This window comes from Jatropha curcas, chromosome 6 (genome assembly GCF_041381405.1).
Source record: "Jatropha curcas cultivar XTBG-Jc1 chromosome 6, XTBG_Jcur_1.0, whole genome shotgun sequence".
In the NCBI taxonomy this organism is placed as follows: Eukaryota; Viridiplantae; Streptophyta; class Magnoliopsida; order Malpighiales; family Euphorbiaceae; genus Jatropha; species Jatropha curcas.
Window position 1 is genome coordinate 2,947,104 of NC_143156.1, and position 22,435 is coordinate 2,969,538.

The following is a 22,435-nucleotide window of genomic DNA, read 5'->3' on the forward strand; positions in this document are numbered from 1 at the left end:
TTTATTAGAATTTAATTTGCTTTCTGAATGCAATAAAGAAATAAATGAAGTTTAGTAGAATCAATTTAATTTCTCAGAACTATGCTCAGTCCTACATGAAAATGTCAACGGCAGCCCAATAAGATTAGAAAAATTCCAAGCCCAATACTGGAGTACTATAAGCCCACATAATGTTTTCAATTGCTTCCGGAGCGGCGTTATACAGAAAACCCTAACCCTAGTAACCAATTGTCCATCCAACGGACGATAATTCTCATAACATGCTAATCCCAGCCATTGAATTTCATTCGAAAAATGATATAAAAACCCCTAGCTAAACATTTTCACTTCTGCTATCATCTTACAGCACGGCCACTGCGTTTCCATAATTTCTGTGTCTCGTTGAGGTACTATCGTCCAATTTCTGTAATACGTTCCAGTTTCTGTAATATGTCCTTATATACGTATCATTCAGTTAATATCTAAGCTCACTGTATCTCTTTAATCTGATATAATTTGCAAATATTTATCTTGTAATCGATTTGATTTTATTGTATTAGATCTGTAAGGGTTTTGCAAGGTATTTTTGTTTTGTTTTTTAGGAGAGATTATTTTTTGATTACCTTTGTGATTGTAAACATGTTAATATCAAGCTTTGCCTAGTAGTGATTTGAGATTACTTCCCTTAATACGAGAATCGTTGAGTAATCAAGGTTGGAGTCTCGGAAAACGCTCTCTTTGCCAATACTCTGAAATGGGTATTTGGGAAGCAATACTTCTGAGCTTTGAGATTTGGCATAATAATTTTTATGCCATAGGCCTTTGGTTGGGAAGCATTTCACTTCATTACTGAGGTTTGGCTGTCGACATTACATGTTCACAAGTACAGGGTAAATACTTATTTTATCTATCCTCCCCCCCCCCCTCCGGCGGGTGTTTAAAGATATAACTTTTTATTTCTATAATTTTAATGCTGATAAATTTTTTCTTTCCTTTTTTTTTTAAAAAAAATTTATTCCTAATCGAATTTAATGTTTTTTTATTCACATCTTTATTTTTATTGATATGATTTTATTTTAATTTTTTCACTGTTTTCTTTGGTTCCATGTATGCTCATAAACTAATTATTAATTGAACGATGTCGTTACTATTTTTGTGAATTTTAATTTTTTCAAGGAAAAATAAATTAAGCTACTTAGTCTTGCAGTGCTATCACTGAGTTTGAAGGATGTCTCATCGCAAGTTTGAGCACCCCCGACATGGCTCTTTGGGATTTCTCCCAAGAAAGAGAGCCTCGCGTCACAGAGGAAAAGGTTTCTATTGCATCTTTTTATCTTTTTACTATAGAAGTTCATAAATCGTTGATGGTGACACTTTTACTGTAATTGTGTGAGATTGTTATATAATCTTTTTAATGTTGTTGTAATTTGTTGCTTTCAGTTTTTAGCCTTTAATTGTATTGTCTTTTACATTACTGTTAAACAATAAATTGGAACTTCTGAACTCTGGACACAGAGTCCTAAAATGCATTCCATGTATTTCTTACAAGCATACTCCTTTCAGAAAGAGTTTACCTGAGTTCAGACAAATTTTATGCGTAATATTGAGTTGGCGAAATCCTGCATTCTGGTCTGAGTGTTGCATTTACTTTCTCAAATTTTCTAATACATTAGCTGTTTTATAGTATGATTTGTGTGGTTGTCTTCTTTTTTGTCAACGTACTTGTAATACCATAAAATGTGATGCACATGCTCTGGTCACTTCAGCGTTGATTGGCCTGTGTGTTAGCTTGTACTTAACTAACACTAATTGCTAGCTGTAGCTTGTTGGCACCAGTAATATCTGTACGTGCTTGACTTGTATTTGAATTGATTGGTTCTTATGCCGTGCAAGTCATATTTTGGTGACTATTGCCTGAGGTTTTTACATGTACTCTCTTTGTGATGTTTTCAGTGAAGGCTTTTCCCAAAGATGATCCAACAAAACCATGCAGATTGACTGCTTTTATGGGTTACAAAGCTGGGATGACCCATATTGTGAGAGAAGTTGAGAAGCCAGGGTCAAGTGAGTCATGCCTTCTCTTTTTTTTTTTTTTGTGCCTTTTCCCATTCTCAGTAGCAAGCTATGTTTAACAAGTCAAAAGTAAACTGAATTGGAGGCATTTCATATTTTTGTAAGAATTATATACGTCTAACTTTAGTTTCTTTCTGAATCTAGTTCAGTTTACTCTTCAGTTGTTTTATAATACAGTATTATGTTGTATCTTTTTTTCCTGTGCACTTTATTAAATTTTGTAATTTCTTCTCTGAATGACAGAGCTCCACAAGAAAGAAACATGTGAAGCTGTTACCATTGTTGAGACACCACCTATGATGGTTGTTGGGGTTGTGGGTTATGTGAAAACACCCCGTGGTCTCCGATCATTGAACACTGTCTGGGCCCAGCATTTGAGTGAGGATGTGAAGAGGAGGTTTTATAAGAACTGGTGCAAGTCCAAAAAGAAGGCATTCACCAAGTACTCTAAGAGGTATGAATCTGAAGATGGAAAGAAAGATATTCAAGCACAATTGGAGAAAATGAAGAAGTACTGTTCTGTCATTCGTGTCTTGGCACACACACAGGTATTCTCTTTGGGAATAATTTTTTAGGCTCTAATTCAACTTTGGTCCTTTGAGTTATCTTTTGATTTGTGGTGTGCAATTGAGGTTACACGGTTTGTGGGACTTGTTTCTATTCTCAAATTTAGTCCATAATTGTCATTAATGCTGATGACCAAGTATGGTTTTGTCGAGGCTCAGGTGATCAGATTCCTACTCTGAAGCTGGTACTGAATTTCATTGTATGATATCTGCAGATTAGGAAGATGAAAGGACTGAAGCAGAAGAAAGCACATCTGATGGAGATTCAGGTGAATGGTGGGGATGTATCTAAGAAGGTGGACTTTGCCTACAGTTTCTTTGAGAAGCAGATTCCAATTGATGCTGTTTTCCAAAAGGATGAGATGATTGACGTGATTGGTGTGACCAAGGGAAAGGGTTATGAAGGTGTGGTTACACGTTGGGGTGTCACCCGGCTCCCTCGTAAGACCCATCGTGGTCTTAGGAAGGTGGCCTGTATTGGCGCATGGCATCCTGCTAGGGTGTCATTTACCGTTGCTAGGGCTGGACAAAATGGTTATCATCACCGTACTGAGATGAACAAAAAAATCTACAAGCTTGGGAAGTCTGGTCGGGAGTCTCATTCTGCAATGACTGAATATGACAGGTGAATCCTTTTAAACATTTTGGCTTTTTGTATTTTTTTTCCCCTCAATTTGCTTATATCTTTTGTAAATAACAGGACTGAGAAGGATATCACACCAATTGGAGCATTCCCCCACTATGGTGTTGTGAAGGAAGATTATTTGATGATAAAGGGATGCTGCCTGGGTCCAAAGAAGCGAGTTGTGACCTTGAGACAATCGTTGTTGACTCAGACATCTAGGGTTGCTTTGGAGGAGATCAAGATCAAGTTTATTGATACATCCTCCAAGTTTGGGCATGGCAGATTCCAGACGACACAAGAGAAGGCCAAGTTCTTCGGTCGCTTGAAGGCATGATTTTGAATCATAAAAGAAATGAACTTCATTACTTGTTGAGTTTCAATTTTTAATACTATCATCTCATGCAAGTGTTCTTATTTTTGTTGGTTTCTGGAATTTTTTTGCTTCAGTTATTGTTGAACATGTGAAATTTTTGGTATTTATCATGAAATTATTTTACTGTAATCAATGTGCATGTTATTGTGAAATTGACAGTAACCATACATTTGCAGATATTTAGGCAAATGGATTATAATCAATTTGTGAAACGAACAAATTTTTGTCATTCAATGGTAAATTGCAAAAAAACTTGTACGTGTGATTGAAGATTCACTTTTTGTCTTATTATTTTAAAATTATTGAATAATAAATAAGTTCCTCTGATAAACTGACGTGTGTAGAACAGATTTGTTCTCCTTTTGCATAGAGAAGGAAAACCAACTTGTAACTAAGTTATAAAGCTATAATCATTTTGGTTCATGTCGCTGGACTGGTTTAATTCAAAAGAGAGAAAAGCCACTGGATTGATCTCATTTCTTTTGCAGGTCTTCTGACAAAGTTCATATCATTTGTTGTAGCGTGAGGAAACGTTGAAAAGATTTATGAACAAAACGAAACGTTTCTTTCTTCAGACGAACAATCCTCTGTGTTTCTCAATGATTTTGATGGAGTCTTAAAAATAACTATGAATTGACTTCAAGATAATCTTTAAATGTAAAATCATAAAATTTCATATGTTACTTAATTTTCTGTTCACTTTATTTCAAAGCTTTGTTTCTTCAATGGGAGTTTTTCAGAGTTTGAGGAGTAAATAGCTTTGCTTATTGGCCTTTTCTTTCTCAGAACCTATCAGTCGATCATGTCTATTAAGAATACTATTAGCCAGATATTCTTATTCTTTGTATTCTTTTGAGCATCTTCTTGATGGTTATATGATATAAGTGGAGTTTCCTATTCTCATTTCTACTTATATATCCTCAAATTTTTGCTCCTCTCTTATTACCTTACCTAAATCTACTAAACTTTACCTGACCCATCCACATAAACCCTAATTTAAAAAAAAAAAAAAAAAAAAAAGAAAAAAGAAATATTTGATAAGGATGGATAAGCTATCTTTATTAATTATGGATGAATTTGAAAACTCTAAATAATATGAAAAAGGCATTATGGGTCATTATTAAATTATCAACCCATGAGAAATAGTTCCACCAGAAATGTAGCAAAAACAATATTAAAAAGGAATGATTTTTAATTTATAGAATAATTAGGGTTTTAGAATTTTCCTTTGACATCTTTTTTTTTTTTTTTTTTTTTTTTTTTTTTGGTTACATGCTCCTTTCTAATTCCATCTCCAATTCAAAAAAAAAAAAAAAAAAAAATCATTTTATGCTTTATGAAAACAATTAAAAAGTAGTACAGAAGAATATAACTCTCAATTTTTTAGGTATTTGATAAACAATTATAACCAACAAAAACTTATTTTTAGAGGTTAGAAAGTGAATGATAAGCACATGTATAACTCATCTTATGCTTATTATTATTATTTCTTTGCACTAAACAGCCAATGCATCATTCATACACGTGTGAGTGTGAGAGTCACATGAAGAAAGTGGGATGTCACTTGTGAATGAGCCAAAGAAGGAAAAGTAAACCATGTCCATGAAATAAATAAAATAACATATGATGTAGCTACATTTATCATCAAAGGTATCTTCATTTATAAGATTTTTTTCTTTAATTTTACAATGGGTATTCTCACAAATTTTTTTAATATAAAACTAACATTGTTCTAAGGTTCGTAGTTGTTTCTTCCCAATTCTCATAAGTATTTTTTTTTCACAAATTCAACATATAATTTCACCAAAGTCATCTACTATTAAATTTAAACGTGTCCTATCATTTGAGTCATTACTCTTTTTAAGTTACAGTTATTTGCGAAAATCGGATCCATGACTCTATTTATAGATCAAATAAATGAAATTAAAGATTTTTTAAAAAGTGTTTGACCGTATCTTTTTTTCAAGTATATAGTACGCAATATCTCGTTTCAATAAAAAATTTTAATTTCATTGGTTTGAGGGACCATAAACCTAATCTAATTTTTTTCCAATTGAAATATGTATTTTATTGATGTAACCTCTCACTTAGTAGAATATCTAAGAACATTTGTTGGTGAATTGTTGGAAAAGCAATAATGGGTTTGCTTAAGATGGAGATTTTGGTTTGAAAAAAAAAAAGAGAGAGAGATCAAAGGCAGACAAAAGAAAAGGAGGGAAATATATGCTTCAATCTATTTTCAACTTCTGCTTTAGAGTGCTTTCATTTCATGGGACCCTTTTCTCTTTTGCAAAATGTCTTATATGGAAATGTCAAGCAAATTAATCTACATTTGAAATGACCTTTCTGCATCAGAAATCTAATTTTTGCTTAATAAAACAAGATCAAATATCATTCTTGCTGTTTTTGATAGTCCTTCAATTTTCATTTTAGAATCTTTTTTTTTCTTTTTGTCCTTCAAAAAAAAAAAAGAAAAAGAAAAAAATGTAATTTTCTTGGTTAATATAGAAGTGGGTGATCAATCAATGATTATCTTTTTCTTAAATCTTAAAAATCTTGGATTAGATATGGTAAAGAAATGTTTTATTCAATAAATATATAGAAATGTTGTTTTTTGTTTGCAAAATCAAAGGAATGTAAATGATGCATTCTTTCAAATTTGAGGATTTTGATGGGTTATAGGTATAGATAGGCTTTCATGTCATTCTCAGACAAGGTGATTGTCTTGTTGACAAAGGAGACCCATTCAATTGTTTTTTTGTAGGTAAAAGAGGCTCTTCCCTCTTTTCTCTTTCTTGTCTCTTTTAATAATTTATTAGTACTATTTTTCTTTCATTCTCCTGTGGAATAATTTCATCTTTCTAGCAGAGGATTCTTAGTTCTGTAATAATCTGTGTAGGCTAGTGGGTGGGCAGATAGATAATAAATAAATTTGAAATTGAAATCCAAAATAATATATTTACAAATGATAAATATGTGAAATTTATTAAAATATTTTTCTAAAAAATCCATTTTTGCTGGAATGTTTTCATGTTTTTTGTTAAAAGATGGGATTTTTAAAATGATAGAGCCATTAGCCAATATATGGCTTTAGCAGGTTTTTCTGACAAAAGTAATGGGTTGCTCTCAACAGGTTATTTAATTTTTATTTTCATGAAAAAAAAAAATTGTGGGAATAAATTAAATGTGGTCTACACATCATCTTCTTTTTCCTTAGCTCTCCCTATATTCTATTTGGCAACTCATCACCCATTTTCTTTCTTCTCTTGAATCATGGCAGTTTGGTACTGCATAGCTGTAAGGTACCAAACATTGATTCTCTCTATCTCTCTTCTTCTTTCTTTCTATCTATTCTATTTTTATTTTCCCCATCAAATTGTAATTCTTTTATGGTTCTTTAAATTCTTTATTCACATGCCTATAAGTAATTTTTATTCAAGCTATAGTTTTCTGTAGCAGCTTTTATGTATTTATTTACTTTTTTCTTTCTTTTCATTCAGTGGGAGATTATGTTTGGAGATTATATGAGATATTGGCAACCTTTTCCCATGATGACCTCTCAATAGTTATGTTGGAATTGAATTAGGGTTATGCTTTAATTAATGACATGCCATCACAGTTGACCTTTAACCTTTTAAATCCACAAGGTAATTATCTTATTATTCCTGTAATAACTTATTAATTTTAATTTTTTGTGCCTAACCCATGTGTTTTTTTTCTCCCCTTCTATAATTTTATATTATGACTTACTTACTTGATGATAGTTATAATCATTTATCATGTGAAATTTTATCAGTATAGTGCATATAATTATTTGTTTGTTCATAATTAAACTCTGCAGAGTCTAATCAGATAACCAAATGGGTTAATGAAGGTTAATGGAAGGTGGGTTTTAATTAGGGTTAACAACTCTTTTCTTTTCTTTTTTTTTTTTTTTTTTTTTTTTTCTTGATGTCTTAATTTAACTAAGGATATAAAAAAGGCGACTCCTTTTTAAAGCACCCACTTTGTTTTTAGCTCTAGAGACATGAAGGGCCATGCTTTTGATTTCCTTTAAGTATGCTTTGTTCAGACAAGGTATAGTATCCATTAAGTTAGGCATCAAGAACATGATAAATACAATATACTACTCTTAGGATTATCATATAACTTTGTCTTTACATTTTCTATTTGGGTATAAAGATAGCTATTTGGGTCTCACCTACATGGTTTTCTTTTTTTTAAATTATTCTTTGAGAAGTGTGTGTGAGTGTCTTGTTTTTCCATGGCAGCTAAGCTTATAGGTTCTAAACATTTAGATTAGTGTGTGCTCCTAATTCTCAGGACCAAGACAATATGCCTTCCAACTACTACTGATAACTAAGGTGGGTTATTTATTTATTTATTTTGTTTTATATATAGCTGTGATATATCATAACGCAGCATTTCACTCACCATCCACTAAACAAGAACAAGTAGGGCTGCATTATGAGTTAGAAGTTCTGCAATTCTTTTTCTTTCTTTTTCTGTAAGTTGATTTTAGATTTCTGTTTATTTCGTTTTCCCTTAAACTCGATTTTTCGAAATCTAGTGATACTTCCTCACATTCTGCTTTTGAAGTCCATTTTTTGGTTTAAAAGAGAAGGTTCTTGCTTGATTTTTTGAATTAAGACTAGAGCTGGGAATTATTTGAAGCTATAGAGCTCACATTAATATTCCAAGTAGCATAATTTTCGTCGAAAATGGCCAAAGTTGGATCTTTGTCGGGAAATTTAGTTTCCTTCAGACAAATATTATTTGAATAAGATAAAACATCTGTTCTTCTGCAATCTTGTCTGCTGATGCAATTTTTGCGGGCATATTTTGTTCTTATAATGCATCTAATGTTCATAATTCAAAACTTTAAATTGGATAGTCGCTCTCTTTTCAGGGCAATTGGCAATTCACAAATGAGAAGGTGAATATATTACAGCAAGCAAGTGTCAGAAAAGTTCATTGGATTGAAAAGAAGAAGAAAGGAGTATGAATGATTTTGGTTCAGAAAGATCAAAGGCATGGAATATATATACAAGTTCAGATCCTACGCCGTCGGAGACTGCAGTGATAGATAAGGAAGCTCCATGGAAAAGTTTTGGAACATCAATGAATGCAATTGCATTTGGATTTGTTGCAACAGCTATATTAATATCAATGTTCCTCATAATGGCCATTTTTGAACATCTCTTTAGACCAAATCCTTCTTTTTCTTCTCCTCAAGAAGTCACTAACAGGTCTCTCGAATCAGGACTAGTAGACAAACTTGGAAATCCACAAACGGTAAGTCTTGCATTTTCTCATTTCTTGACCTTTTTTTTTTCTTTTTGGAATTTATATTTCAATTCAACAAATAGGTCCAATAAACTAAAAGTAATTCGATAAGAAATTTGAATCCATACAATTGAATCCGATACCTTAAAATTTGACAACTACTAAACCTAAACCAAGGCTCAATGGTTCATTTCTTTAGCATTTTAATTGTATAAAGTAAGGTTTATTTGGGTTAATCAAAGAGGGGACTTGGTGACAGGTGGCAACATCATATGCATCTGATTTTTCAGTAGTGATGCCAGGACAGCAATATCCTACTTACATTGCACAACCAGCTCCTCTACCATGTCAAAGGGAAGGGATTTATTGGCCTGCCCATCAACATAACAACATTGTATTTCCTTAAAATTTGCTATTTATTATATATTATTAATTTAGTTACATTTGGTGTACCAGGATGATTATTGTTGTTCATAGTATAATATTAATATACAGAATGGTATACTTGTTCAATTGAGTAATGTTATCTAAAAATAAAAAAATAAAAAGAACTCTGTATTTCCAAGAAAACGGTAAGTTTCTCATAATTGATAGAAGTCCGACAGCAGAATTCATGTCCTCAAATTCTTTTATCTTGGTGTTTCCATATTGCAAACTGGCATTGTTTTAAGAAGAACTCTATGTCGAGGAAGAAATTATAGGGGTGTCAAAATGGATTCACGCGTAGGGTTTGACACGGATTCACCTAACACGCGATACGATTAGAGTCAACAAGAACGTGATTCATTTAATAATCGTATCAAATTTATCAACACGAATACGACATGAAAATTATACAGGTGACACAAACACGACACGCGTAACCCGCATAATATCATAAACATGTTAAATGAATCGTATTGACCTGTATATGACTCATTTAACCTGCTTATAATATTTTTAAATTTTAACATGTTTAGCTCAAATCATATTTAATTATAATTTTTCATACATAAAATACATACATTTTTCGAGATTCATGACTAAAATAAAAAAAAAAGTAATACGACAATAAAGTTTAAATAGGATTTAGTTGAAATATTTATATTTGATACTAAAATTGTCTCTTTACTCTTAAATAAACGGTCATTCGCTTAACCCATATATCAATCTGTAACACGACACGTTTATACTCGTGTCATAAACGGGTGAACCGTTTATGACATAAACCCATTTAACCTCAATTCTAACGTGTTTATTTTGCGTGTTAGGCGAATCGTATTCACATTGTAGTTCCATTTTGACACCCCTAGAAAAAATTATCAAAATCGTCTCTCTTTTCAAATGAATGGATTAATGATAATCAAAAGAAAAAAAAAAAAAAAAAACAAAGTCTTTTAACAAATTTCAATTTTATCCTAAATTTTTTGTTTTAGAAAACTTAACTTTAAATTTTATGGTAGATTATATTTGAAAGGTAAATTATTCTATTATTAATTTTAAGTTATCAATTTAGTCTCTAACTTTTTAATTAGAGTCAATAAATCTTTTTAATTTTGCAAATTTGGTAAAATAACATTGATCAACCTAATAACTAAATCAATCAAATTCAACATTAAAGATTAGAGTCAATTTTTCTAATTGACAAGAAAATAATAATGTTAGTTTCTTTTATTCTTTGGTTTTTATACATGTACACGGGGAGTGATATTTAAATAAAACTTTTATGAAATAATAAGGACTTTAAATTTTAAACTCTTGACTTTTTTAATTTTTTTTTAATTTTAATTATGGTAAAATTGAAATTCTTACAAATTTGAGCAAACTTGAGAAAATTTAAACTTTAAAGTACAACCATAAAAAAGTTTGTATTTTTATTTATTTTCATCACTGTCTATGTATCATCATTAGAGTATTTTAGAAATTAATTTTGAAAATGTTTTACTTATAAACAATCTATAATCACTGCTAAAAAAAATTAAAAATTTGCTATTATAAAAATAGATTTATAGGCGGACAAGTTTTATTTTCAAATTTAATTTTTTTCCGTCTTTTCTCTCGTTTCCTTCCCGCAAACCATCACTTCGAAACGACAGATATTAACAGTTGTCGTTAGTAGCGACTGGGGAAGGTTTTTATTTCTAATCCAAATTTCTAAGTCAATGAACCAAAAGAAAGAGCGATGTTATGGGCAAAGCGTCTAAAATCCCGTAAAGGTTTTAGTCTAGCAGATTGTACACAATTACTTGAAGCTTGTATCCAGTCAAAATCTGTGTCTCAAGGCAAACTAATCCATCAAAATCTCATTAAAAACACCCCAAATGCTAAAGATTACGACTTTAATAGAAGTATTGAAAAACTCATCCATTTTTACGTAGCTTGTAATGAGGTTGAGTATGCGCGCCATGTGTTTGATAGAAGTAACGAAAAGCCTAAAAAAGTTATAATTTGGAATTTATTAATTAGGGCACATGCTTGGAATGGACCCTTCAGTGAAGCCATTAATTTGTACTACAAAATGCTTGAATTAGGTATCCAGCCCTCCAAATTTACTTTCCCTATTGTTCTTAAAGCATGTTCGGCTCTTCAAGCAATTGAAGAAGGCAAGGAGATTCATGTTCATGCCAAAAGGCTCAGTCTTGATTCTGATGTTTATATTTCAACTGCTTTGGTTGACATGTATGCGAAATGTGGGTGTTTGGATGATGCGGGGAAGGTGTTTGATGACATGCCAATTAGAGATGTTGTTGCGTGGAATTCTATGATTGCTGGGTTTTCTTTGCATGGAGTGTATTATTATGAGACAATACAATTGCTTATTCAAATGCAGAAGGATTGCATTATCCCCAACTCTTCCACTATTGTTTCGGTTCTTCCAGCAGTTGCTCAGGCCAACTCTTTGAACCATGGCAAGACAATGCATGGTTTTTGTGTAAGAAGGGGTTATATTGATGACGTGGTGGTTGCTACTGGGCTTTTGGATATGTACGGGAAATGTCGGTACATAAAGTATGCCAAGAGAATTTTTGACATGATGAGTAAGAATGAGGTGACATGGAGTGCTATGCTTGGTGCTTATGTTATTTGTGATTTTATGGAAGACGCATTGGAATTATTTCAGGAAATGATGAGGCAAAAAGATCTTGCGGTTATTCCAACAGCTGTAACTCTCGCTACTGTACTTCGAGCTTGTGTAAAGTTGACCGACTCAAGCAGAGGGAGATGCATACATTGTTACACCATCAAATCAGGCTTTATTTCAGATTTAATGTTGGGAAATACTCTACTTTCAACATATGCAAAGTGTGGGATTATCAGTGACGCAATAAAGTTCTTTCATGAAATGGATTTGAAAGATGCAGTTTCTTACAGTGCTATTATTTCAGGATGTGTACAGAATGGTAATGCAGAGGAGGCCTTAAATATGTTCCATAAGATGAAGTTATCTGGAATGGTTCCAGAATTGGCAACCATGGTAGCTGTCCTGCCAGCTTGTGCTCATTTAGCTGCACTAAAACATGGCTCTTGCAGCCATTGTTATGCAATTGTTCATGGTTTTACAACTGAAACCACAATTTGTAATGCTCTCATTGACATGTATGCAAAGTGTGGGAGAATTGAGACTGCTCGGAGGGTTTTTGATATGATGCCTAAGCGGGATATAGTATCATGGAACACAATGATAATTGCTTATGGAATTCATGGGCTTGGAATGGAAGCATTATCGTTGTTCAATAGCCAGTTGGCAGAAGGTTTAGAGCCAGATGATGTGACTTTCGTTTGTCTCTTGTCTGCTTGCAGCCATTCAGGACTTGTCACAGAAGGTAAACACTGGTTCAATGCCATGGGTCAAGATTTTGCAATCATTCCCAGGATGGAGCACTATATATGCATGGCTGATCTTTTGAGCAGGGCTGGGCATTTTGAAGAGGTACGCAATTTCATTGAAAAGATGCCATTAGAGCCTGATGTTCGTATTTGGAGTGCCCTGCTTGCTGCTTGTAAGGTCCATAAAAATGTTGAACTTGGGGAAGAAGTATCAAAGAAAATCCAGAATCTAGGACATGAAAGTTCAGGAAACTTTGTTCTTTTATCCAATATGTATAGCACTGTTGGGAGATGGGACGATGCAGCACATGTTAGAACAATGCAGAGGGACCAAGGTTTTAAGAAGAGTCCTGGGTGCAGTTGGATTGAGATTGATGGTGTTTTTCACGCATTCATTGGTGGAGATAGATCACATCCACAATCTCCTCAGATACATAGCAAAATTAATGAACTATTCGTGGAGATGAAAAGGTTGGGTTACCATGGGGAATCCAGCTATGTTTTTCAAGATGTTGAAGAAGAGGAGAAGGAAAAAATCCTCCTTTATCATAGTGAAAAACTGGCTATTGCATTTGGAATTCTTAGTCTTAGTCCCAACAAGCCCATTGTAGTGACTAAGAATTTACGAGTTTGTGGTGATTGCCATACCGCTATAAAATTTATCTCTCTTATTACCAAGAGAAATATTACAGTAAGAGATGCAAGTCGATTCCATCATTTCACAAATGGAATTTGCAATTGTGGAGATTTCTGGTAAGGACCAAGGACAAGGATGCAGATTTTTCAGGGTGGTGCCTGCTGTCGCTCTCATTCAATCATGGTATTAACTTGCTGGGTATGCAATAAATTTTCTACATCAGCTATAAAGTCTTTACCATTTGATTCTAACTTTGTATTCAAGTTCTTTGTAATTATAAGATAGCTCAGACAGACTCTATAAAACCACACTATATAACCACAAAATGAATTTGCAGTCACACAATTCCATCAAAATGCCAGCCATTGAAAATATATGGAATCAAAAAGTTTTAGTTAAACTGTACAGGGTTTAGGGTTTGAAACTGTCAACATAATATTCACGACATATTGGCTTTCCAAGATTTGTAGGCAACAAAAAAAGTTGCGGGAATCCCATCCCATCGAAATGCCATATCTTTGCTTTTATTGCTGCTTTTATCCTGTCATCTTGATATTAATGTTATCTTTGAACAGCCATTTATGCTAAACCATTCTTCTTTTTTTTTTTTTTTTTTTTTCAACTGAAGCTATGACCAAGATAGCTGCAGAATCAGGACACTGGGGCTAGCATGAAAATCCAAGAACAGTAAGTCTTTTATCTCTTCATTTTCTTATAGTCTATAAGGAGAAGCACCCATGCGTAAGGAGAAGCACTCATGCGCTTTATCTCTCCATCTCCATGCAACTTCTCAAAGCAATCACTTTCTGATATCCTATATCCCACCTCCTGTTCTTAGCCCAAAAAAAAAAAAAAAAAAAAAAAAAACGGACGAGCACACACGTGAAATGTGTGCACATACAAAGATATATCAGAAAAAGAAAGACCATATTAGTATTTTCATATTCACGTTTACTTTTTCCCTATCACCAATTCACCATCCCTTTCCCATTTACCGCTCAGTGCTCTATTTTTCAAGTTGTTCTCTTAGGCTGAACTGATTAGAAGGCTTATAATATTTAAAAGGGCTTTCTAAAAAGAAAAAATTTTCTGTTCTAAGAATTTCTGTATAAACTTCAATTTTGCTTTCGATTTTTTAACCCTTTTTTTTGAAATCAGTTCTTGAAAGTCCTTGAGAACATCATTAACCAACAGTTGATTGCTACCACCTTAAACTCTGTGGCGTACTTTCTGTGGGTCTCAATGATTTTGTACCTTAGGATTATGCTCATCTTTTCTCGTTTTCCTTTATTCATGTTGCATATTGAGCCTTTCAATGAAAGTGACATAAATCTATATCTAAAAACCGTCTTATTTTTTATTGTTCCGATTTCTCTGGACCAGGAAAAAGAAAGGAATATAGCAAAAGAAAGCCCTTTTGATGATCCTATTGCCTTTGCCAAGAGTTCTTCTGGAAGCAAATCCCTGTTGATGCTATTTTTCAGAAAAAAAGATGATTGGCACCATTGAGGTGACATGGAATTAAGGACTTGTGATGGCAGGATTCTTCGTCTTGTTGTGATCTGTCTCCTCTGCAAAAACCATTGCGTTCTTTAACAAGATGGCATCCAGCCAGCCAGAGTTTCATTTACTGTTTCTAGATGACTTTTCATTGGAGCTAATTACCAGAGTCATTAGATCACCAACTTCCTTTACCTACACCCATCTGGCATTGGGCTTATTAATTGGATGTGCGACAAGGTGGACTCGTGGCAAGTGCTCATGCTAGGGCAAGCATAAACTTCAGTTGGGTTGATTGGAATTTTGTTAGACAAATATGGCTAAGCAAATATGATCCCAATCATTGTTTAACTTGGTCTGGTTTTGTTTCCTTCCAACACCAACAACCAACACCACTTTCTATTCTGGATTTTGCATATGAATTGTATTATTTATTCATCAGAGAGGGATTCGCTCAAAAATTCATGTTTCTTTTGTATTGCGGTGCAGTTAATGCACTTGTGAAAGAAAGCCACAGGATAGCAACTAGTAAATTTCTATATTAGCATATTTTTTCTATAATATTAACATTAATAACCGTGAAAAATAAGAACTTTACAGCCCATTTCTGATAAGCCATGAACGCCCGTTCAATAAATACCACGAAATCAAAATTGAAAGCAACATGAACTTGTCAACAGTGGGATTTGCCTCCTATCTAGTGACACCTTCCTACAAAACCACAAGCAGTTTGTCCACTAAATCCTAACTCTTCTGCAAAATCAAATCAGTAAAATCCCCCACTTTCAAGTTTAATTGAAGGTCGCTGGAGCTGTCCTATAGTCTAGCTTTTCATCAGCAGATCTGAAACCGGTGCAAAAGGGCCAGATAAGATAATAACTAGAGACTTGGAAGGCCATTTTTAAGCCTGGAGAGAACGGTGGTACAACTTTACTTGCAGAGTTCAGTAAGGCTCTGTGTAGGTAGAGATATCTGAGAGGGATACAGAAAGATGGGGACACAATGGGGGACAAGGAAATTTTTGAATTTTGATGAGATTTAGAGATAGCTGGGAGGGATGCAGAAAGATGGGGACACAATGGGGTACAAGGAAATTATTGAATTTTGATGAGATTTAGGTGGTACTTCTCTCTTTTTCGAGGAAAGCAGCATTGGTTGCTCAACGCCTCCACCTTCGAACGCACTAATTAATGTCCAAAATCCAAAGCATTAGAATACTATACATCAACAATTTTTTTCAGCGTTCAACTTTCTTAGATTCCGCAAGGCGAAAATTACGTTCTAAGAGGGCCATGATTCTTCTTTTGACTGTATACCTGCAAGAACACACAATGGTCGGGCAAGAGGGTGTAAAATACCTTGTTATCAGATTGAAGGCACCAACTTGGTCATCTACAACAGAGGCAAGATTACATTACATGGGAAAACATCAGTGATGAGAATAATATTACAACAATTTACCAAACACTTCCTATCACCTTCCTTCAATCATCCTGCATTCACAACCAAAAACAATCACCGACGCCTTAAGCCCCTCCCTATCTTTTGTTTTGTTTCTTTCTTTGTTTCTCTTTACCATTTTTTCTTTTGTAATTGCACTTTTGGACAAGGGCATGTGGGAGGTTAAAAAAATCTGCTACTGATCCGGTTCCAAATCTTCATCAGGTAATATTACAGTCAATAAAGAATACCTGACCCTGAGAGAAATCCTACCCTTCTCAACAACTAGTCTTGCTCCAGATACAACCCAATAGCCAGGAGTCTCCTGGGGCCCTCTTGTCATCTCTGTGGTGTCAACAAATTTCAGAAGCTTAGGGACTTGGACTGGCACTGGAGGGCCGCCAGGGTACACAGCTGAATTTATATTCACATCAGCTGGTCGTGGAGGTGGCTTTTGAACTGATGTGAAGTGATGACTGATTAACGTTGATATGAGTCCAGATTTAGGAGCCATTCCAGGTGATCCATCCCACTCTGGATGCTTTACAATAGTAGCTCCCAACACAGTCGAGAATCGCAGTCGTAGAAAGAGAATATTTTTAAATCCAGAATTCTCGACTTGTAACTGGGCTCCAGTTACTATAGAAAGTTCCTCATCCAACTCAACAGGTGCTGTACAGACATGAGAGAAATTCTTCCACTGAACTTTCTCATAGTATTTACGATCATAGGACTCCTGACGAAAATTACCATGTGGATCATCTGCGAGTTGGAAGATTTTTGGAAGAGATGAAAGGTGCTGCAAATGTATGGCTAATCGATTGCTTCTTTTACCTTCTAGATATAGCCGAAGGCCAGTCACTGGTCTCTTACCAACATCAACCTGCCAAGGAGTTTTTAAATAAAGCTTTCAGCCAAAAAGAAACAAAAACAGAAACAAAGCTACGGCCAGTCTAGTATTCTCATATTATCAATGAAAGTAAAGACAGATAAAAAGACAGCTATCCATCCTGCTAGTTAGAAAATAGCCTACAGGAGATAAGATTCTTAAAATTTTAATAGACATGTAAAGTCTATTAGCATTGAGGTTGAAGGCTGTCCCCTTTTAGATGTTGATATGCTAGAATTTAAATATCACACTTAAAAATCCACATTGATCACGACACTGTAATAGTAAGATTTGAACTCAATAGGCAAATCCATCCCATTAAAATTTTGTTGTGGAAGTACTTATTGTAGATAGCTTTGTATTTTCTCTAGATTGCATAAATATTGCTCAACAGTTATACACAGCAACAAATTATAGTGTCTAGAATGCACAAAAAATGATGATGGCTGTTAGTTAACCATGTGAATCAACTTCTAAGCAAATAAATCTAGCAGATATAGCACAACACAGATATTCTAGTCATTCATAAAAGTAGTATACAACATACAAGAGGATGCAAAAATTTTTAGTCAAATTAACAGAAAAACCATGTCAGACAATCTGACACGAGGCTTTACCGGAGTGGTGTTCACGAAAAGCTTAGGCCCCATGAGGCTAAACTGCAAAGATGCGGTACTTTGCTGCTTCCATTGTGGACCGAGGGGAAGTTCACTGAACACTGGTGCCCACTGCCTCGGCAGCTGAAATTCCAAAAATTGGTGTAACTCTTCAATTGGAGGCTTATCTAGTAGGCATAAGAAAAATGATAAAAGTTATTTTCAATTTCCAACAACATTTGCATCTTGCAGCATTATAAGTAAAAGAAAGCAATGGATAAATCATAATCTGTAAGAAGAGATCTGATCATGAATCGTATGTCAGCATTGAAACGATCTTTTCAGAGTAATCAAAGAGGTTTTAAGCATGAAGATGCTAATATAAAAAATAAAAAATAAAAAAATCAAATTGATCACAATTATTAATCAGCAACAACAATAGTTGAAACAAATCCAAGAAAGTTACACAGAGCAGTTTTACTCACATCGTAGATATAGATTTATGGCATGGCTCAAGAATCCACTCCCTGGGACTCCATTCAACAACGAGGTAATTGGAATAAAGGACATTGAGATTACATCAGGTTCAAATTGAACAGTGTGCAACCAATCACTATGGGATAGGACTTTATTATCACTTCCACCTCTCCTTTTATAAATTTTTACAATATCCTGAAATTACAATAATTAAATGAGACCAAGCAAAACTATAATTTTATGAAAGGAAAACCCATTAGATCTTCAAAACCCTTCAGAGAAAACTTTGAAGAGGGTATGGTTTCATCACAATCATCCAAATGACATCATGACACCAAGAATAACATGCATGACGAAATATACCTCCTTGTGAGAATAAGAACTTGAGGAACTAGCATCAGCAAACCTCAGCCGCTGCTCCCTGATTTCCAACTGAAACAACAACAATTAAATAAGATGCCTATAAAAAAAATATAAACCAAAGGACTACTCAACTGTGTGTCTGTTGCAGACAGAAAAATTTCCTACATAAGGTAACAACCATCTGTAAATTTTCTTTTCTGACCCACAATAGCATTACATGCTATTGCAACAGAACTTTCGTATAAGCAATTTGCAGATAACTACCAACTAAAAAAAACTAGTGCTAACTCCATCAAACTATGCTGACTTATAAAAATGAGAATTACTTTGAGAGCAGTAAAATTTTTTGTTTAATATTCAAATTCCATTGTTATAAGCAGTCTCATGCAAAAAATCAGTATGGGATAGAACACAAATTTTGACCAGATAAGAATAATGCTTTCTTCAACTGGGCAAGCCAGTGCACACCTCTTCAGCAACTGTTTGCCCTTTTTGTATCGAGTTCAATCGGAATCTCACATTTAACATGAAAAAACACTTCTATTCTGCATTTCATCTACCAAATCAAATATAAATATTCTAAGCAACAAAGAAACTCAAAAACTCCTATAATCCACTTTGCATTGTGGGGCAAAGCTACAACCTGCCAGCCCAAAGCATGACAAATAATTCATCACAGCTCAAACTATTCTCAAAGAAATTCTAACACCTCATAGCTAAACTTCAGAAACCAATTATCAGATATTATTAAATGACTTTATTATCCAACAACAACAGAGAGCTCAAAGTAAAATAATGTATATTTTAATTGTAGGATGCTCAGAAGATTAGTTTTACAAATACTTTTTAATCATTGAATAAGAATCTATTGTCAGAAAATAATGACTGATGTCATATAGTAAGTTCAGTGTTCAAACTCAAATGCAAAAAATAGTAGAAATTTACACAAACCCTGTTGTTCGGGTAAACTTGTTCAGCACCCACACCATACTGTCCACCGGTATCTAAAAACCTCTTATCAGCCATCTCCTTTAGTCTCTTCTGTAGATCAGCTGGTTGAAGAATTGATGAATGCTGCTGTTTCATATATATCACGTCCCTCCCTCCCATCTTTACACCAACAATGATATGAGTGCCAAATGTTTCAATAAATCTGAAAAAGCAAACTTAATGTTAAAATCTCAGTTATGAATTCAAATATCCATCAGAATTCAAAGATAAGCTTTTAAAACTCAGCTGAGATTTTACAACCAACAGCAATCTCAAAATTTAACTGAAAATATAGCTATGCATACTAACTTTGCTAGTGCAGCAGGTTCCCATGATGAAGGAACAGCCTTCTTAACATGATCTCGAAGTACCATTTGGGATTTCTCTAATGCAACTGTATAAAGAGTAATGAACACCCCATCAAAAGCAAGGGTTTTGGTGTTAGCGGCATCTTTCTGCCAACAACCTGAGAACTCGAACATGGAATTGAAGAGTCCAGAAGGAATTTTTCCGGTTAGTGACATTTCCTGATTGAATTGCTCAGACATCTGCAAGGGAAGAAGAAACACGAGTAAAGATCAGAGGAAGGGAAGTAACAAACACCCAAAACAAAATAGTCACTTTATAATATCTATTATTAGGCATAATGCATGCAGCAAAATAAGCATACCACCACAGCATCTTAATGAACAGTATGCAATCCAAGAATTCTCAGTATTCATGTATTCAGCCAAAGCTAAGTATCAAGAACCAAACAAAACCAATGCCAGTTCCCTAACGTTTGAAGTATTAGAAATTTAGGTTTCTTATATTTAAAGTTAGTCATGATGTAACAATGCCAAATAAGATACAGGCCCATGCAAGGGAGAGAATCCTCAGTCAAGTTATACCACTTACGATACTGAAAATTGTCCTGTTTATGTCAATAACACAGAATCAAAACACATTGCAATGAAAAGTACGAACAATTCCCCACCAATAGCCAAACCATGCATAAGAGAAATAAATTTCACTCCATATGAACAGACAACCAAATCAAAAAGTAATCATCTGAACAATTAACAATCACCTGCTGGAAAGAGAGTACATCAGACCTAAACCTTGTTCGCTCCCCTTTGTCACATTTTATTGATTTTGAAACATTTGGGATTGAAATTCCACCGGGCAAAACAATTTCTCTACCCCCAGCTTCATCAATGTCAATTAACGGTGAATCCTTTGCGTCTCCTTTACAGTACTTCAACCTTAAATCAGCTGTTATATCATACCCACGGCCAATGGAGCCAATCGCATATTCAGCTGCCCTTGGAGCTGGAAGTCTAAGCGCCATTCCTCAGCACATCACTGCAATTACCAAATGCAGAAAAAAACCCTACATGTAGTTGAAAAAAATACACATATTAGCCCTCAGCCTTTAACTAGCCAAAATAAATCCATGTTCAAGCAAAATTCATGTCTTCAAGAAATCCATCTAAAGCCCCGCATAAAGTACACAACGCTTTACTGAATTAGCTATAATTCACATTTGTTTGGTCAATGACCAAACCTAAAACTTGCACATAATACAGGTTCTGCATTCTAGTGCAACCAACACAAGGACATGCATTTTCTATGCAAAAGAGAAATACCATAAAATTCTATTCTCACACCTCTAGCTAGTCAAAGCAAACTTCGCACATTCGTTTACCATAAATAAATAAAAAGAAAAAAATTAAGAACAACATAAGCACATATGATCGCCAAAACAAATATTTAATTCAAACTAAACCAAATTCATCATCAAGATGATCCAAGTTGTACTCTGCATCATAGCAGATTTGTTTAACTAAAATTAAGTAAATTCCACACGTTGTTCGCATCAATAGCAGATCTAGTCTCTCATATGAGAACACTATACATTTGTTTTTACTCTCAAATTCAAGTAAATTCCATACATTGCCTCAGGAATAGAATCGAAACGGCCACCGATTGGTTTCTTCAAATCTTAATATACTGAAAAAGATCGAATCCGAACTACACAAATTTTCAAGCAAAACAAAGCTTACTAATGGCTTCCTTATTCAAAGAATTCACATACAAAACCAGAAGACTCGCTTTGAATGCTAAAAATAATAACTGATTCTCTAGAGAATTTTTGCAACAAAGAAGAAAGTGAAAGAAAAAACGAAATGAGAAAGGAATGTTTACAGAAAGAGAGAGAGAGAGACAGAGACAGAGACAGACATGAAACCCTAAGCTCACGAGAAAGGGGAGAGTGAGAGAAAGAGAGGATTTTAGTAAAGAGAAGAAGAAGTAATAATATTATAATTATTATTTTAGGTTTGACCAACGAAGAGTGAGAGAAGAGTCCATTGGCATGTGAATGACTGAGACTTAACTCTCTTTCCCTTGAAAGAGGGATTGATTGAAAGCAGTGAACATTTAAAAGTACTGGTTTTTCAAAGGAGGTAAATATAACTTCACTGTCTGTTACAAAACAATAATAACCCACCAATCACACAAATGACGGATTGGCGGAACGTTCACAAATTTAACCTCCTAGCACCTAAATGTTTTAAAGAAAAACTGATTGTACACATTCTTTGTATTTAAACTTAATCATCAACAAAAATATGAATTTTTGAGTTTTATTTTTTTTTATTTGATCAATATTTTTAATTTTATTGATCGATACTATGTATTTATTTTTTATTATCGATTCTAACCTCCGTTTATAAACCATTTATACGTAATCCAGTGATGCATCTATGAGAGTAAAGAAACCTGCTTGGCAAATCTTGAAATCGTTGATATGCGAATTGTTTGCCGAGAGTCTATCAGGATCCATTAATTAT

The 22,435-nt window shown here is 34.0% G+C and overlaps 4 protein-coding genes across 16 annotated transcripts; 3 read left to right on the forward strand and 1 right to left on the reverse strand.

Moving 5' to 3' along the window:
* The first annotated feature begins 234 nt into the window (after positions 1–234).
* LOC105629664 (large ribosomal subunit protein uL3y) lies at positions 235–3,745 on the forward strand. Of its 2 annotated transcripts, none has more exons than XM_012211281.4 (6): positions 235–386; positions 1,187–1,292; positions 1,933–2,043; positions 2,296–2,600; positions 2,834–3,243; positions 3,319–3,745. In XM_012211281.4, the coding sequence occupies exons 2-6, from the start codon at positions 1,208–1,210 to the stop codon at positions 3,575–3,577; spliced, it is 1,170 nt and encodes a 389-aa protein (XP_012066671.1). In that variant the 5' UTR covers positions 235–386; positions 1,187–1,207; the 3' UTR covers positions 3,578–3,745. The 2 variants fall into 2 exon arrangements, with proteins under 2 accessions (XP_012066671.1, XP_012066672.1); XM_012211282.4 differs by having other exon boundaries at positions 245–386; positions 1,179–1,292.
* Positions 3,746–6,558: 2,813 nt separating this feature from the next.
* LOC105629665 (multidrug resistance protein) lies at positions 6,559–9,415 on the forward strand. 7 transcript variants are annotated; one of them, XM_020677645.3, is made up of 5 exons: positions 6,559–6,918; positions 7,117–7,263; positions 7,458–7,501; positions 8,526–8,911; positions 9,162–9,415. In XM_020677645.3, the coding sequence occupies exons 4-5, from the start codon at positions 8,618–8,620 to the stop codon at positions 9,306–9,308; spliced, it is 441 nt and encodes a 146-aa protein (XP_020533304.1). In that variant the 5' UTR covers positions 6,559–6,918; positions 7,117–7,263; positions 7,458–7,501; positions 8,526–8,617; the 3' UTR covers positions 9,309–9,415. The 7 variants fall into 7 exon arrangements, with proteins under 7 accessions (XP_020533304.1, XP_012066674.1, XP_089579653.1 ...); XM_089723527.1 differs by lacking the exon at positions 7,458–7,501 and adding an exon at positions 7,888–7,980 and having other exon boundaries at positions 6,562–6,918; XM_012211284.4 differs by lacking the exon at positions 7,458–7,501 and having other exon boundaries at positions 6,560–6,918.
* A 1,604-nt stretch (positions 9,416–11,019) lies between these two features.
* LOC149495259 (pentatricopeptide (PPR) repeat-containing protein) lies at positions 11,020–15,407 on the forward strand. Of its 2 annotated transcripts, none has more exons than XM_089722572.1 (3): positions 11,020–13,544; positions 13,975–14,033; positions 14,730–15,407. In XM_089722572.1, exon 1 carries the CDS (start codon positions 11,064–11,066, stop codon positions 13,464–13,466), a length of 2,403 nt encoding a protein of 800 aa, XP_089578698.1. In that variant the 5' UTR covers positions 11,020–11,063; the 3' UTR covers positions 13,467–13,544; positions 13,975–14,033; positions 14,730–15,407. The 2 variants fall into 2 exon arrangements, with proteins under 2 accessions (XP_089578698.1, XP_089578699.1); XM_089722573.1 differs by having other exon boundaries at positions 11,020–13,529.
* Positions 15,408–16,194: 787 nt separating this feature from the next.
* On the reverse strand, positions 16,195–21,986 carry LOC149495260 (MAC/Perforin domain-containing protein). 5 transcript variants are annotated; one of them, XM_089722577.1, is made up of 8 exons: positions 21,825–21,986; positions 20,671–20,973; positions 19,911–20,149; positions 19,557–19,764; positions 18,612–18,680; positions 18,257–18,443; positions 17,793–17,959; positions 16,195–17,169 (listed from the first exon to the last, which is right to left on the reverse strand). In XM_089722577.1, exons 2-8 carry the CDS (start codon positions 20,929–20,931, stop codon positions 16,483–16,485), a joined length of 1,818 nt encoding a protein of 605 aa, XP_089578703.1. In that variant the 5' UTR covers positions 20,932–20,973; positions 21,825–21,986; the 3' UTR covers positions 16,195–16,482. The 5 variants fall into 5 exon arrangements, with proteins under 5 accessions (XP_089578703.1, XP_089578702.1, XP_089578704.1 ...); XM_089722576.1 differs by having other exon boundaries at positions 21,789–21,986; XM_089722578.1 differs by having other exon boundaries at positions 19,563–19,764; positions 21,536–21,986.
* Positions 21,987–22,435: the final 449 nt, after the last annotated feature.

What these genes read in the sequence shown, in the direction of transcription:
- LOC105629664 (XM_012211281.4), top strand. Translation starts at nt 1,208, where the DNA reads ATGTCTCATCGCAAGTTTGAGCACCCCCGACATGGCTCTTTGGGATTT. An exon ending in CTCGCGTCACAGAGGAAAAG is followed by an intron (nt 1,293 to 1,932) that starts GTTTCTATTGCA and finishes TGATGTTTTCAG; the next exon opens with TGAAGGCTTTTCCCAAAGAT. An exon ending in AGTTGAGAAGCCAGGGTCAA is followed by an intron (nt 2,044 to 2,295) that starts GTGAGTCATGCC and finishes TCTGAATGACAG; the next exon opens with AGCTCCACAAGAAAGAAACA.
- LOC105629665 (XM_020677645.3), top strand. Translation starts at nt 8,618, where the DNA reads ATGAATGATTTTGGTTCAGAAAGATCAAAGGCATGGAATATATATACA. An exon ending in AACTTGGAAATCCACAAACG is followed by an intron (nt 8,912 to 9,161) that starts GTAAGTCTTGCA and finishes ACTTGGTGACAG; the next exon opens with GTGGCAACATCATATGCATC.
- LOC149495259 (XM_089722572.1), top strand. Translation starts at nt 11,064, where the DNA reads ATGTTATGGGCAAAGCGTCTAAAATCCCGTAAAGGTTTTAGTCTAGCA.
- LOC149495260 (XM_089722577.1), bottom strand. Translation starts at nt 20,931, where the DNA reads ATGGCGCTTAGACTTCCAGCTCCAAGGGCAGCTGAATATGCGATTGGC. An exon ending in GAACCTGCTGCACTAGCAAA is followed by an intron (nt 19,765 to 19,910) that starts GTTAGTATGCAT and finishes TTGCTTTTTCAG; the next exon opens with ATTTATTGAAACATTTGGCA. An exon ending in TTTTCGTGAACACCACTCCG is followed by an intron (nt 17,170 to 17,792) that starts GTAAAGCCTCGT and finishes ACTCCTTGGCAG; the next exon opens with GTTGATGTTGGTAAGAGACC.